General features: G+C 49.9%; 1 protein-coding gene across 1 annotated transcript in view; it reads right to left on the bottom strand.

Annotated features, from left to right (window-relative positions):
- LOC139372817 (bone morphogenetic protein receptor type-2-like) overlaps positions 1 to 15,804 on the bottom strand; it is a 52,971-nt gene extending 37,167 nt beyond the window's left edge. Inside the window, exon 1 of the mRNA XM_071112623.1 lies at positions 14,491 to 15,804. Coding sequence (XP_070968724.1) covers positions 14,491 to 14,572 — 82 coding nt within the window. The 5' untranslated portion in view covers positions 14,573 to 15,804. The remainder of the gene's footprint in view (positions 1 to 14,490) is intronic.
- Between the last annotated feature and the right edge of the window lie 701 nt (positions 15,805 to 16,505).

The following is a 16,505-nucleotide window of genomic DNA, read 5'->3' as shown; positions in this document are numbered from 1 at the left end:
AACCCTGGTCCTCCTCCTCCTCCTCCAACTACATTAACCCTGGTCCTCCTCCTCCTCCTACTACATTAACCCTGGTCCACATCCTCCTCCTACTACATTAACCCTGGTCCTCCTCCTACTACATTAACCCTGGTCCTCCTCCTACTACATTAACCCTGGTCCTCCTCCTCCTCCTCCTACATTAACCCTGGTCCTCCTCCTCCTCCTACTACATTAACCCTGGTCCTCCTCCTCCTCCTACTACATTAACCCTGGTCCTCCTCCTCCTCCTACTACATTAACCCCGGTCCTCCTCCTCCTCCTACTACATTAACCCCGGTCCTCCTCCTCCTACTACATTAACCCTGGTCCTCCTCCTCCTCCTACTACATTAACCCTGGTCCTCCTCCTCCCGCTACATTAACCCTGGTCCTCCTCCTCCCGCTACATTAACCCTGGTCCTCCTCCTCCCACTACATTAACCCTGGTCCTCCTCCTCCTACTACATTAACCCTGGTCCTCCTCCTCCTACTACATTAACCCTGGTCCTCCTCCTCCTCCTCCTACATTAACCCTGGTCCTCCTCCTCCTCCTCCTACATTAACCCTGGTCCTCCTCCTCCTCCTACTACATTAACCCTGGTCCTCCTCCTCGTCCTACTACATTAACCCTGGTCCTCCTCCTCCTCCTACTACATTAACCCTGGTCCTCCTCCTCCTCCTACTACATTAACCCTGGTCCTCCTCCTCCTCCTACTACATTAACCCTGGTCCTCCTCCTCCTCCTACTACATTAACCCTGGTCCACCTCCTCCTCCTACTACATTAACCCTGGTCCTCCTCCTCCTACTACATTAACCCTGGTCCTCCTCCTCCTCCTACTACATTAACCCTGGTCCTCCTCCTCCTCCTACATTAACCCTGGTCCTCCTCCTACATTAACCCTGGTCCTCCTCCTACTACATTAACCCTGGTCCTCCTCCTCCTCCTACTACATTAACCCTGGTCCTCCTCCTCCTCCTACTACATTAACCCTGGTCCTCCTTCTCCTCCTACTACATTAACCCTGGTCCTCCTCCTACTACATTAACCCTGGTCCTCCTCCTCCTCCTACTACATTAACCTTGGTCCTCCTCCTCCTCCAACTACATTAACCCTGGTCCTCCTCCTCCTCCTACTACATTAACCCTGGTCCACATCCTCCTCCTACTACATTAACCCTGGTCCTCCTCCTACTACATTAACCCTGGTCCTCCTCCTACTACATTAACCCTGGTCCTCCTCCTCCTCCTCCTACATTAACCCTGGTCCTCCTCCTCCTCCTACTACATTAACCCTGGTCCTCCTCCTCCTCCTACTACATTAACCCTGGTCCTCCTCCTCCTCCTACTACATTAACCCTGGTCCTCCTCCTCCTCCTACTACATTAACCCTGGTCCTCCTCCTCCTCCTACTACATTAACCCCGGTCCTCCTCCTCCTCCTACTACATTAACCCCGGTCCTCCTCCTCCTACTACATTAACCCTGGTCCTCCTCCTCCTCCTACTACATTAACCCTGGTCCTCCTCCTCCCGCTACATTAACCCTGGTCCTCCTCCTCCCGCTACATTAACCCTGGTCCTCCTCCTCCCGCTACATTAACCCTGGTCCTCCTCCTCCTACTACATTAACCCTGGTCCTCCTCCTCCTACTACATTAACCCTGGTCCTCCTCCTCCTCCTCCTACATTAACCCTGGTCCTCCTCCTCCTCCTACTACATTAACCCTGGTCCTCCTCCTCATCCTACTACATTAACCCTGGTCCTCCTCCTCCTCCTACTACATTAACCCTGGTCCTCCTCCTCCTCCTACTACATTAAACCTGGTCCTCCTCCTCCTCCTACTACATTAACCCTGGTCCTCCTCCTCCTCCTACTACATTAACCCTGGTCCTCCTCCTCCTCCTACTACATTAACCCTGGTCCTCCTCCTCCTCGTACTACATTAACCCTGGTCCTCCTCCTCCTCCTACTACATTAACCCTGGTCCTCCTCCTCCTCCTACTACATTAACCCTGGTCCACCTCCTCCTCCTACTACATTAACCCTGGTCCTCCTCCTCCTACTACATTAACCCTGGTCCTCCTCCTCCTCCTACTACATTAACTCTGGTCCTCCTCCTCCTCCTACTACATTAACCCTGGTCCTCCTCCTCCTCCTACTACATTAACCCTGGTCCTCCTCCTCCTCCTACATTAACCCTGGTCCTCCTCCTCCTACTACATTAACCCTGGTCCTCCTCCTCCTACTACATTAACCCTGGTCCTCCTCCTCCTCCTACTACTACATTAACCCTGGTCGTCCTCCTCCTCATACTACATTAACCCTGGTCCTCCTCCTCCTACTACATTAACCCTGGTCCTCCTCCTCCTCCTACTACATTAACCCTGGTCCTCCTCCTCCTACTACATTAACCCTGGTCCTCCTCCTCCTACTACATTAACCCTGGTCCTCCTCCTCCTACTACATTAACCCTGGTCCTCCTCCTCCTCCTACTACATTAACCCTGGTCCTCCTCCTCCTCCTACTACATTAACCCTGGTCCTCCTCCTCCTCCTACTACATTAACCCTGGTCCTCCTCCTCCTCCTACTACATTAACCCTGGTCCACCTCCTCCTCCTACTACATTAACCCTGGTCCTCCTCCTCCTACTACATTAACCCTGGTCCTCCCCCTCCTACTACATTAACCCTGGTCCTCCCCCTACTACTACATTAACCCTGGTCCTCCTCCTCCTCCTACTACATTAACCCTGGTCCTCCTCCCCCTCCTACTACATTAACCCTGGTCCTCCCCCACCTACTACATTAACCCTGGTCCTCCTCCTCCTACTACATTAACCCTGGTCCTCCTCCTCCTACTACATTAACCCTGGTCCTCCTCCTACTACATTAACCCTGGTCCTCCTCCTCCTCCTACTACATTAACCCTTGTCCTCCTCCTCCTCCAACTACATTAACCCTGGTCCTCCTCCTCCTACTACATTAACCCTGGTCCTCCTCCTCCTCCTACATTAACCCTGGTCCTCCTCCTACTACATTAACCCTGGTCCTCCTTCTCCTCCTACTACATTAACCCTGGTCCTCCTCCTCCTCCTACTACTACATTAACCCTGGTCCTCCTCCTCCTCCTACTACTACTACATTAACCCTGGTCCTCCCCCTCCTACTACATTAACCCTGGTCCTCCTCCTCCTCCTACTACATTAACCCTGGTCCTCCTCCTCCTCCTACTACATTAACCCTGGTCCTCCTCCTACTACTACATTAACCCTGGTCCTCCTCCTCCTCCTACTACATTAACCCTGGTCCTCCTCCTCCTCCTACTACATTAACCCTGGTCCTCCTCCTCCTACTACATTAACCCTGGTCTACTGTAATCCAGACCCACTACTACTACATTAACCCTGGTCCTCCTCCTCCTCCTACTACATTAACCCTGGTCCTCCTCCTCCTCCTACTACATTAACCCTGGTCCTCCTCCTCCTCCTACTACATTAACCCTGGTCCACCTCCTCCTCCTACTACTACATTAACCCTGGTCCTCCTCCTCCTACTACATTAACCCTGGTCCTCCTCCTCCTACATTAACCCTGGTCCTCCTCCTCCTCCCGCTACATTGACCCTGGTCCTCCTCCTCCTCCTACTACATTAACCCTGGTCCTCCTCCTACTACATTAACCCTGGTCCTCCTCCTCCTCCTACTACATTAACCCTGGTCCTCCCCCTCCTACTACATTAACCCTGGTCCTCCTCCTCCTACTACATTAACCCTGGTCCTCCTCCTCCTACATTAACCCTGGTCCTCCTCCTCCTCCTACTACATTAACCCTGGTCCTCCCCCTCCTACTACATTAACCCTGGTCCTCCTCCTCCTCCTACTACATTAACCCTGGTCCTCCTCCTCCTCCTACTACATTAACCCTGGTCCTCCCCCTCCTACTACATTAACCCTGGTCCTCCTCCTACTACATTAACCCTGGTCCTCCTCCTACTACATTAACCCTTGTCCTCCTCCTACTACATTAACCCTGGTGCTCCTCCTCCTCCTACTACATTAACCCTGGTCCTCCTCCTCCTCCTACTACATTAACCCTGGTCCTCCTCCTCCTCCTACTACATTAACCCTGGTCCTCCTCCTCCTCCTACTACATTAACCCTGGTCCTCCTCCTCCTCCTACTACATTAACCCTGGTCCTCCTCCTCCTCCTACTACATTAACCCTGGTCCTCCTCCTCCTCCTACTACATTAACCCTGGTCCACCTCCTCCTCCTACTACATTAACCCTGGTCCTCCTCCTCCTACTACATTAACCCTGGTCCTCCTCCTCCTACTACATTAACCCTGGTCCTCCTCCTCCTCCTACTACATTAACCCTGGTCCTCCTCCTCCTCCTACTACATTAACCCTGGTCCTCCTCCTCCTCCTACTACATTAACCCTGGTCCTCCTCCTCCTACTACTACATTAACCCTGGTCCTCCTCCTCCTCCTACTACATTAACCCTGGTCCACCTCCTCCTCCTACTACATTAACCCTGGTCCTCCTCCTCCTCCTACTACATTAACCCTGGTCCTCCTCCTCCTACTACATTAATCCTGGTCCACCTCCTCCTCCTACTACATTAACCCTGGTCCTCCTCCTCCTCCTACTACATTAACCCTGGTCCTCCTCCTCCTCCTACTACTACATTAACCCTGGTCCTCCTCCTCCTCCTACTACATTAACCCTGGTCCTCCTCCTACTACATTAACCCTGGTCCTCCTCCTCCTACTACTACATTAACCCTGGTCCTCCTCCTACTACTACATTAACCCTGGTCCACCTCCTCCTCCTACTACATTAACCCTGGTCCTCCTCCTCCTCCTACTACATTAACCCTGGTCCTCCCCCTCCTACTACATTAACCCTGGTCCTCCTCCTACTACTTAATTAACCCTGGTCCTCCTCCTCCTCCATTAACCCTGGTCCTCCCCCTCCTACTACATTAACCCTGGTCCTCCTCCTCCTCCTACTACATTAACCCTGGTCCTTCTCCTCCTCCTTCTACATTAACCCTGGTCCTCCTCCTCCTCCTACTACATTAACCCTGGTCCTCCTCCTCCTCCTACTACATTAACCCTGGTTCTCCTCCTCCTACTACATTAACCCTGGGGAGGTTAATACTGGGGAGTATTCCTCTATGGGTCAGGGTTGGAGTTAGAGTCAGGGTTAGAGTCAGGGTTAGAGTGAGGATTAGAGTGAGGGGTATTCCTCTATGGGTCAGGGTTAGAGTCAGGGTTAGAGTGAGGGGAGTATTCCTCTATGGGTCAGGGTTAGAGTCAGGGTTAGAGTGAGGGGAGTATTCCTCTATGGGTCAGGATATTCATTGGACCAGAGCAGCAGTGTGTTTACCCATGGCCCAGTTATTTGCTAATCTCTACCCCCCCTCGCTCCCCCTTCCCCTTCCTCGCCGCGGCCTCACTAGCGAAAAACAACAACAGCCTGATTTATTTTTTCTTTCTCCCTCGCCCAGAGATGGACGTTGTGTGTTCTACAGTCAGAAGGAATCAGTGCTCGGTCAGACTGTCCTCTCTCCTCTCCAAGGCGCCACACTGGAAATACATCACATTATAGACCCCTGAAATGTCCTACTGGAAATACATCACATTATAGACCCCTGAAATATCCTACTGGAGAGGTGGTGGGGCATAATGGTCAGGGAGAGGGGCATCATGGTCGGGGAGAGGGGCATAATGGTCAGGGAGAGGGGCATAATGGTCAGGGAGAGGGGCATAATGGTCGGGAGAGGGGCATAATGGTCGGGAGAGGGGCATCATGGTCGGGGAGAGGGGCATCATGGTCGGGGAGAGGGGCATCATGGTCGGGGAGAGGGACATCATGGTCGGGGAGAGGGGCATCATGGTCGGGGAGAGGGGCATCATGGTCGGGGAGAGGGGCATCATGGTCGGGGAGAGGGGCATAATGGTCAGGGAGAGGGGCATAATGTTCGGGGAGAGGGGCATAATGGTCGGGGAGAGGGGCATAATGGTCAGGGAGAGGGGCATAATGGTCAGGGAGAGGGGCAAAATGGTCGGGGTGAGGGGCATAATGGTCGGGGGGAGAGAGGCATAATGGTAGGGGAGAGGGGCATAATGGTCAGGGAGAGGGGCATAATGGTCAGGGAGAGGGGCATAATGGTCGGGAGAGGGGCATAATGGTCGGGGAGAGAGGCATAATGGTCGGGGAGAGGGACATAATGGTCGGGGAGAGGGACATAATGGTCGGGGAGAGGGACATAATGGTCGGGGAGAGGGGTATAATGGTCGGGGAGAGAGGCATAATGGTCGGGGAGAGGGACATAATGGTCGGGGAGAGGGACATAATGGTCGGGGAGAGGGACATAATGGTCGGGGAGAGGGGCATAATGGTCGGGGAGAGAGGCATAATGGTCGGGGAGAGGGACATAATGGTCAGGGAGAGGGACATAATGGTCGGGGAGAGGTGGTGGGGCATAATGGTCGGGGAGAGGTGGTGGGGCATAATGGTCAGGGAGAGGGGCATCATGGTCGGGGAGAGGGGCATCATGGTCGGGGAGAGGGGCATCATGGTCGGGGAGAGGGGCATCATGGTCGGGGAGAGGGGCATAATGGTAGGGGAGAGGGGCATCATGGTCCGGGAGAGGGGCATCATGGTCGGGGAGAGGGGCATCATGGTCGGGGAGAGGGGCATAATGGTAGGGGAGAGGGGCATCATGGTCGGGGAGAGGGGCATAATGGTCGGGGAGAGGGGCATAATGGTCGGGGAGAGGGGCATAATGGTCAGGGAGAGGTGAATAATGGTCAGGGAGAGGGGCATAATGGTCGGGGTGAGGGGCATAATGGTCGGGGTGAGGGGCATAATGGTCGGGGGGAGAGAGGCATAATGGTAGGGGAGAGGGGAATAATGGTCAGGGAGAGGGGCATAATGGTCAGGGAGAGGGGCATAATGGTCGGGAGAGGGGCATAATGGTCGGGGAGAGAGGCATAATGGTCGGGGAGAGAGGCATAATGGTCGGGGAGAGGGACATAATGGTCGGGGAGAGGGGCATAATGGTCAGGGAGAGGGGCATAATGGTCGGGAGAGGGGCATAATGGTCGGGGAGAGAGGCATAATGGTCGGGGAGAGAGGCATAATGGTCGGGGAGAGGGGCATAATGGTCGGGGAGAGAGGCATAATGGTCGGGGAGAGAGGCATAATGGTAGGGGAGAGAGGCATAATGGTCGGGGAGAGGGGCATCATGGTCGGGGAGAGAGGCATAATGGTCGGGGAGAGGGACATAATGGTCGGGGAGAGAGGCATAATGGTCGGGGAGAGAGGCATAATGGTAGGGGAGAGGGGCATCATGGTCGGGAGAGGGGCATAATGGTCGGGGAGAGAGGCATAATGGTCGGGGAGAGAGGCATAATGGTCGGGGAGAGGGACATAATGGTCAGAAAGAGGGGGAGGTGATGGTTTTTATTGAAGCAGGGCTGGGGGTGTCTAATCTGTCCCTCTGCTCTCTCGGGTCTGTCTGGGTTAAGGCTGGCCTGCAGACATGATAATCCTCCTGATTAAAGCCAGTGTAGACCTAAACCAGACTGAGCCTCTCAGAGTTACATTTTTCTATGGAAAATTGGGATTCTTAACGTTAAGAAAAATCCCCAACCAAAAAACAAAACAAAGATAATTAGATGCAGAAAGTAAATAGCACGGTGGGTCAATTTGTGCAACAACTAAGATGCTCCACTTGTCTGCTCTTTTGGTGCCCTGACTACCATGGTGTGAACAGTGTGAAGCAAACCCGTACGCATGAACAGACACTGTGTGTTCTTCAAGTGTTGCATCTCACTCATCTCAAAATCCAAGCCTATTCATTGATGACATGACCTGCTTTACTGAAGTTGGGAGACATTGCAAGCCAAGAAATTGCAAGATACAGCTAAGCCGATCTATCAGTATAGGCAGGTCGGCTACCAGGCAGACTGAACACTATCTCTCAGTATAGGCAGGTCGGCTACCAGGCAGACTGTCAGAACTGAACACTATCTATCAGTATAGGCAGGTCTATCTATCAGTATAGGCAGGTCGGCCACCAGGCAGACTGTCAGAACTGAACACTGTCTATCAGTATAGGCAGGTCTATCTATCAGTATAGGCAGGCCGGCCACCAGGCAGACCTGAACACTGTCTATCAGTATAGGCAGGTCTATCTATCAGTATAGGGAGGTCGGCCACCAGGCAGACCTGAACACTATCTATCAGTATAGGCAGCACCAATTGGGCCAGATGGGCTCTCGTTCCTCAGCCTGGCTGAAGGAGAGTTATTAGGTTCTAGTTGGGCCAGATGGGATCTCGTTCCTCAGCCTGGCTGAAGGAGAGTTATTAGGTTCTAGTTGGGCCAGATGGGCTCTCGTTCCTCAGCCTGGCTGAAGAGATGAAGGAGAGTTATTAGGTTCTAGTTGGGCCAGATGGGCTCTCGTTCCTCAGCCTGGCTGAAGAGATGAAGGACAGTTATTAGGTTCTAGTTGGGCCAGATGGGCTCTCGTTCCTCAGCCTGGCTGAAGAGATGAAGGACAGTTATTAGGTTCTAGTTGGGCCAGATGGGCTCTCGTTCCTCAGCCTGGCTGAAGGAGAGTTATTAGGTTCTAGTTGGGCCAGATGGGATCTCATTCCTCAGCCTGGCTGAAGGAGAGTTATTAGGTTCCAGTTGGGCCAGATGGGCTTTCGTACCTCAGCCTGGCTGAAGAGATGAAGGAGAGTTATTAGGTTCTAGTTGGGCCAGATGGGCTCTCGTTCCTCAGCCTGGCTGAAGAGATGAAGGAGAGTTATTAGGTTCTAGTTGGGCCAGATGGGCTCTCGTTCCTCAGCCTGGCTGAAGAGATGAAGGAGAGTTATTAGGTTCTAGTTGGGCCAGATGGGCTCTTGTTCCTCAGCCTGGCTGAAGGAGAGTTATTAGGTTCTAGTTGGGCCAGATGGGCTCTCGTTCCTCAGCCTGGCTGAAGAGATGAAGGAGAGTTATTAGGTTCTAGTTGGGCCAGATGGGCTCTTGTTCCTCAGCCTGGCTGAAAGAGAGTTATTAGGTTCTAGTTGGGCCAGATGGGCTCTCGTTCCTCAGCCTGGCTGAAGGAGAGTTATTAACATTCTCTTTCTGCAAATTATGAAGTGAGATGAGCTGCTGGAATGTTGACTCAACCAATCACAGCTCAGCTTTCTCCGTCTCTCTATATATCTCCCACTCTGTCTGTCCCTCTCGCTCCGAGTAATTCTTCCTCGTGTAACCTGCTGAGCGAGTAGCTGTCTTCCAGGCCTCCAAAAAATGGTCACCATTTCAATTGATTTCCAGTCAGGCTAATTTTACTACTAGACCATGAAGCTAGACAGAATATGTATGATAACAGAATAGGGGGACAGGGTAGGACAGTGGAGACAGAATATCTATTATAACAGACTAGGAGGACAGTGGAGAAAGAATACCTATTATAACAGACTATGGGGACAGGGTAGGACAGTGGAGACAGAATATCTATTATAACAGACTATGGGGACAGGGTAGAACAGTGGAGACAGAATACCTATTATAACAGACTATGGGGACAGGGTAGGACAGTGGAGACAGAATATCTATTATAACAGACTATGGGGACAGGGTAGAACAGTGGAGACAGAATATCTATTATAACAGATTAGGGGGACAGGGTAGGACAGTGGAGACAGAATACCTATTATAACAGACTAGGAGGACAGTGGAGACAGAATATATATTATAACAGACAAGGGGGACAGGGTAGGACAGTGGAGACAGAATATCTATTATAACAGACTATGGGGACAGGGTAGGACAGTGGAGACAGAATATATATTATAACAGACTATGGGGACAGGGTAGGACAGTGGAGACAGAATATCTATTATAACAGACTACGGGGACAGGGTAGGACAGTGGAGACAGAATACCTATTATAACAGACTAGGAGGACAGTGGAGACAGAATACCTATTATAACAGGCTATGGGGACAGGGTAGGACAGTGGAGACAGAATATATATTATAACAGACTATGGGGACAGGGTAGGACAGTGGAGACAGAATATCTATTATAACAGACTACGGGGACAGGGTAGGACAGTGGAGACAGAATATCTATTATAACAGACTACGGGGACAGGGTAGGACAGTGGAGACAGAATACCTATTATAACAGACTAGGGGGACAGGGTAGGACAGTGGAGACAGAATACCTATGATAACAGACTACGGGGACAGGGTAGGACAGTGGAGACAGAATATCTATTAAATCAAATTTTATTTGTCACATACACATGGTTAGCAGATGTTAATGCGAGTGTAGCGAAATGCTTGTGCTTCTAGTTCCGACAATGCAGTAATAACAAGTAATCTAACTAACAATTCCAAAACTACTGTCTTGTACACAGTGTAAGGGGATAAAGAATATGTACATAAGGATATATGAATGAGTGATGGTACAGAGCAGCATAGGCAAGATACAGTAGATGGTATCGGGTACAGTATGTACAAATGAGATGAGTATGTAAACAAAGTGGCATAGTATAGTATAAAGTGGCTAGTGATACATGTATTACATAAGGATACCGTCGATGATATAGAGTACAGTATATACGTATGCGTATGAGATGAATAATGTAGGGTAAGTAACATTTATATAAGGTAGCATTGTTTAAAGTGGCTATTATAACAGACTAGGGGGACAGGGTAGGACAGTGGAGACAGAATATCTATTATAACAGGCTAGGGGGACAGGGTAGGACCGTGGAGACAGAATACCTATTATAACAGGCTAGGGGGACAGGGTAGGACAGTGGAGACAGAATACCTATGATAACAGACTACGGGGACAGGGTAGGACAGTGGAGACAGAATATCTATTATAACAGACTAGGGGGACAGGGTAGGACAGTGGAGACAGAATATCTATTATAACAGGCTAGGGGGACAGGGTAGGACAGTGGAGACAGAATACCTATGATAACAGACTACGGGGACAGGGTAGGACAGTGGAGACAGAATATCTATTATAACAGACTATGGGGACAGGTTAGAACAGTGGAGACAGAATATCTATTATAACAGACTAGGGGGACAGGGTAGGACCGTGGAGACAGAATATCTATTATAACAGACTAGGAGGACAGTGGAGACAGAATATCTATTATAACAGACTACGGGGACAGGGTAGGACAGTGGAGACAGAATACCTATTATAACAGGCTAGGGGGACAGGGTAGGACAGTGGAGACAGAATACCTATTATAACAGGCTAGGGGGACAGGGTAGGACAGTGGAGACAGAATACCTATTATAACAGACTACGGGGACAGGGTAGGACAGTGGAGACAGAATGTATGTAGTGTATGACCAGAGGGACAGGGTACGGTAGTGTAGACAGACAGGGTACGGTAGTGTAGACAGACAGGGTACGGTAGTGTAGACAGACAGGGTACGGTAGTGTAGACAGACAGGGTACGGTAGTGTAGACAGACAGGGTACGGTAGTGTAGACAGACAGGGTACGGTAGTGTAGACAGACAGGGTACGGTAGTGTAGACAGACAGGGTACGGTAGTGTAGACAGACAGGGTACGGTAGTGTAGACAGACAGGGTACGGTAGACAGACAGGGTACGGTAGTGTAGACAGACAGGGTACGGTAGTGTAGACAGACAGGGTACGGTAGTGTAGACAGACAGGGTACGGTAGTGTAGACAGACAGGGTACGGTAGTGTAGACAGACAGGGTACGGTAGTGTAGACAGACAGGGTACGGTAGTGTAGACAGACAGGGTACGGTAGTGTAGACAGACAGGGTACGGTAGTGTAGACAGACAGGGTACGGTAGTGTAGACAGACAGGGTACGGCAGTGTAGACAGACAGGGTACGGCAGTGTAGACAGACAGGGTACGGCAGTGTAGACAGACAGGGTACGGCAGTGTAGACAGACAGGGTACGGTAGTGTAGACAGACAGGGTACGGTAGTGTAGACAGACAGGGTACGGTAGTGTAGACAGACAGGGTACGGTAGTGTAGACAGACAGGGTACGGTAGTGTAGACAGACAGGGTACGGTAGTGTAGACAGACAGGGTACGGTAGTGTAGACAGACAGGGTACGGTAGTGTAGACAGACAGGGTACGGTAGTGTAGACAGACAGGGTACGGTAGTGTAGACAGACAGGGTACGGTAGTGTAGACAGACAGGGTACGGTAGTGTAGACAGACAGGGTACGGTAGTGTAGACAGACAGGGTACGGTAGTGTAGACAGACAGGGTACGGTAGTGTAGACAGACAGGGTACGGTAGTGTAGACAGACAGGGTACGGTAGTGTAGACAGACAGGGTACGGTAGTGTAGACAGACAGGGTACGGTAGTGTAGACAGTCAGGGTATTGTAGTGTAAAACCTGCAGAACAAGACAATGGGTGGCCCTGGAGGACAGGCCCTTTAAGGTAATGTACTGTTCGGTATACATAGTTATAGGCAAATCAGTGCAATGCACACACCCTCTGCTGCCATCCTCCCACGCTTCATCAAAGAGCAGGCTAAATTACAGGACAGGAAATGGGAGGAGACAGACAGCTAGACATTCTGAGAGTTTTCCATCACCTGATCACCACTCCATTCTTAAACTAGTTTTATATTTCTCCTTTCCTCTCTCTCTCTTTCCCATCCGCTCTCTCTCTCTTTCCCATCCGCTCTCTCACTCTTTCCCATCCGCTCTCTCACTCTTTCCCATCCGCTCTCTCACTCTTTCCCATCCGCTCTCTCACTCTTTCCCATCCGCTCTCTCTCTTTCCTATCTGCTCTCTCTCTTATCTCTCAAGGTGTTCCAGAAGCTAGGCATCAACCCAAAGTCTAGAGTTTTATATTTCTCCTTTTCTCTCTCTCTCTCCCATCCTCTCTCTCGCTCTCCCATCCGCTCTCTCTCTCTTTCCTATCTGCTCTCTCTCTTTCCCATCCTCTCTCTCGCTCTCCCATCCGCTCTCTCTCTCTTTCCTATCTGCTCTCTCTCTCTTTCCTATCTGCTCTCTCTCTTCTCTCTCAAGATGTTCCAGAAGCTAGGCATCAACCCAAAGTCTAGAGTTTTATATTTCTCCTTTCCTCTCTCGAAGCTTTCCCATCCGCTCTCTCACTCTTTCCCATCTGCTCTCTCTCTCTTTCCTATCTGCTCTCTCTCTTATCTCTCAAGGTGTTCCAGAAGCTAGGCATCAACCCAAAGTCTAGAGTTTTATATTTCTCCTTTCCTCTCTCGAAGCTTTCCCACCCGCTCTCTCTCTCTTTCCCATCCGCTCTCTCACTCTTTCCCATCTGCTCTCTCTCTCTTTCCCATCCGCTCTCTCACTCTTTCCCATCTGCTCTCTCTCTCTTTCCCATCCGCTCTCTCTCTCTTTCCCATCCGCTCTCTCACTCTTTCCTATCTGCTCTCTCTCTCTTTCCCATCCGCTCTCTCTCTCTTTCCCATCCGCTCTCTCTCTCTTTCCCATCCGCTCTCTCTCTCTTTCCCATCTGCTCTCTCACTCTTTCCCATCCGCTCTCTCTCTCTTTCCCATCCGCTCTCTCTCTCTTTCCCATCCGCTCTCTCACTCTTTCCCATCCGCTCTCTCACTCTTTCCCATCTGCTCTCTCACTCTTTCCCATCCGCTCTCTCACTCTTTCCCATCTGCTCTCTCTCTCTTTCCTATCTGCTCTCTCTCTTATCTCTCAAGGTGTTCCAGAAGCTAGGCATCAACCCAAAGTCTAGAGTTTTATATTTCTCCTTTTCTCTCTCTCCCATCCTCTCTCTCGCTCTCCCATCCTCTCTCTCTCTCTTTCCTATCTGCTCTCTCTCTTTCCCATCCTCTCTCTCGCTCTCCCATCCGCTCTCTCTCTCTTTCCTATCTGCTCTCTCTCTCTTTCCCATCCTCTCTCTCTCTTTCCCATCCCCTCTCTCTCTTTCCCATCCTCTCTCATCTCTCTCTTATCTATCAAGGTTTTCCAGAAGCTTTCCTCTCTTATCTGTCAAGGTGTTCCAGAAGCTAGGCATCAACCCAAAGCCTAGAGCAGGGAGGTACAACTTGTTACTGTAGCTCTACAGTGTAGACTCCTAGTATGTTTATATAACCAATAAATGCACCACCTGAAACTGGACATTTTTAGAAGATATACTTTTCCACCAACCTTAACTTGGCGATACTATCTTCATTCTCGATTTGTCCGAATCAAAACACAACCTGTCCTGTAACTCCCAGTAATGAAAACCAAAAGTATTTGGTTCAATCACATGATGTGGTGTCAACAACCTGTAGCTGGCTAGACCAGTATACCTGATATGGACCACCGTGTACTGACTGTATCCGAGCTATAGACGAGCTTCACCTGATAGGACTGTTATACTAGTTAACTAAACTATCCAGAACAGACAGAACAGGTCCAATAGGTTATTATCTCATAGTGTTGTTAACTCACCGGGGACCGGAGGGAGGACCGTCACGAACAACAGCATCGTGATTTGCTTCAGCAACGACATTGACTTCACTCTGTTGTACATTTGATTTAACTTGAAACTTCCCGTTCTTCCAAAACTTAACGTATGTCTTTATACACTTCTGTCTCTTTCACGTACAGTTCAATAACCGTAACCGACGTGTCCAGTATGGAGCGACACATTGAAGACGGCGTCAGGTTGTCATGCTAACTTGACACAACGTTAGCTACGCTAAGTTACCTAACTAACATTAACAATACACTGCTAGCGTTACTAACAGGTAGTTAACTATGTTAAAATAAACTTGTTAGGGAATAAACCCGTCGGCCTTTTTTTTTTTGCCCAAAGTCCAACTTTGACGTGTTTCCCCCCCTAACGGTAGCTAGCTAGCTCCTTTGCTAATGTTAGGCCGCCTTGGTAGCGAACTGACGTTAGCTTGTTGTTTCACAAAGGTCCGTCAAAAACAAAACAAATTCCATGTTGACTATGCCTATTGCATAGGTCCTTGTCTTAATAACGTATCCATTCAGGGTTATTTGGTCTATTCAGGGTTAGTAAATAGGTTAGTCCCGTCGGGGTGGATAGACGTCTCTTCTGCTGCTCCCAGGCTCGGTTGCATTTGGCCTTGACCGGGCAGTGCGGCAGACAGGCGACGGGGGAACGCCTGGTTGTGTCTCCAGTATGAGGTTGTTGGATGAAGAAACGGAAGCTCCCTATCTGCAGGCAGGACACCAGACAGTGTGGCGGGGGAACGCCTGGTTGTGTCTCCAGTATGAGGTTGTTGGATGAAGAAACGGAAGCTCCCTATCTGCAGACAGGACACCAGACAGTGTGGCGGGGGAACGCCTGGTTGTGTCTCCAGTATGAGGTTGTTGGATGAAGAAATGGAAGCTCCCTATCTGCAGACAGGACAGGACACAAGACAGTGTGGCCGGGGAACGCCTGGTTGTGTCTTCAGTATCAGGTTGTTGGATTTGTTTGGGTGGATGAAGAAATGGAAGCTCCCTATCTGCAGACAGGACTAACTACAACAATACATTCCTGCTGGAACCTGTAGTGGAACTTTACCGCCACCCTGTGGACATAACTCTACAGATAGCAGGTCCAGAAAACACTTCTACTGAAACATATAAAGTGTCCACAAGATGGCAACATGTCTGGTGAAAGACCCGCACATAGTGCATCAACTCATGTAACAACAAGCCCCCAAAAAATTTGGAATATGAGTCGCGTTTTCCTAGTGGCTTGTTTCTGCGTTTTCTTTTGATTTCCCATCACGATCCAGTGTTTAAGAAAGGTGAACGGAGTTGAATAGTTGTAACGTGTGATGTTCTTGTCCTATAATGGGACAGCATAACATAAGTTAGGGATTAATTCAATGGAACAACTGTTCATTCCTCGACAGATTATAATCTTTAGGTTCTCTGGGTAGGCAAAGTGAAAGGGGGGCGTGCCGAACGGTTTCGCCCGGTAATAATACACGGGACACGGGTACTTTGAGGACTGGCTTCACGGAGATCCACGGTAACAGACAGTGCATGGGCACAATCTATTTAGAAAACAGGAGCAGTACGGTATACTTTTGTAATTCCTCAACTCAAATGAAATAATATCCCTAGGTCTCTAATCTGTTATTTTCATGTTAAACATGAACTTTAAACCTGTAGCCTGCAACGTTGATATGTGACACAGTAAAAAGGCAATGATTGAATGGTATTCAAATGAAGATGGCATGTTATTCAAATGAAGGTGACATGGTATTCAAATGAAGGTGACATGGTATTCAAATGAAGGTGACATGGTATTCAAATGAAGATGGCATGGTATTCAAATGAAGGTGACATGGTATTCAAATGAAGGTGACATGGTATTCAAATGAAGATGGCATGGTATTCAAATGAAGGTGACATGGTATTCAAATGAAGATGGCATGGTATTCAAATGAAGGTGACATGGTATTCAAATGAAGATGGCATGTTATTCAAATGAAGGTGAC

The sequence above is a fragment of the Oncorhynchus clarkii genome, chromosome 18 (assembly GCF_045791955.1).
Source record: "Oncorhynchus clarkii lewisi isolate Uvic-CL-2024 chromosome 18, UVic_Ocla_1.0, whole genome shotgun sequence".
Taxonomy (NCBI): domain Eukaryota; kingdom Metazoa; phylum Chordata; class Actinopteri; order Salmoniformes; family Salmonidae; genus Oncorhynchus; species Oncorhynchus clarkii.
Note: the sequence above shows the minus strand (reverse complement) of the source record. Positions and strands in the feature narration are given on the sequence as shown.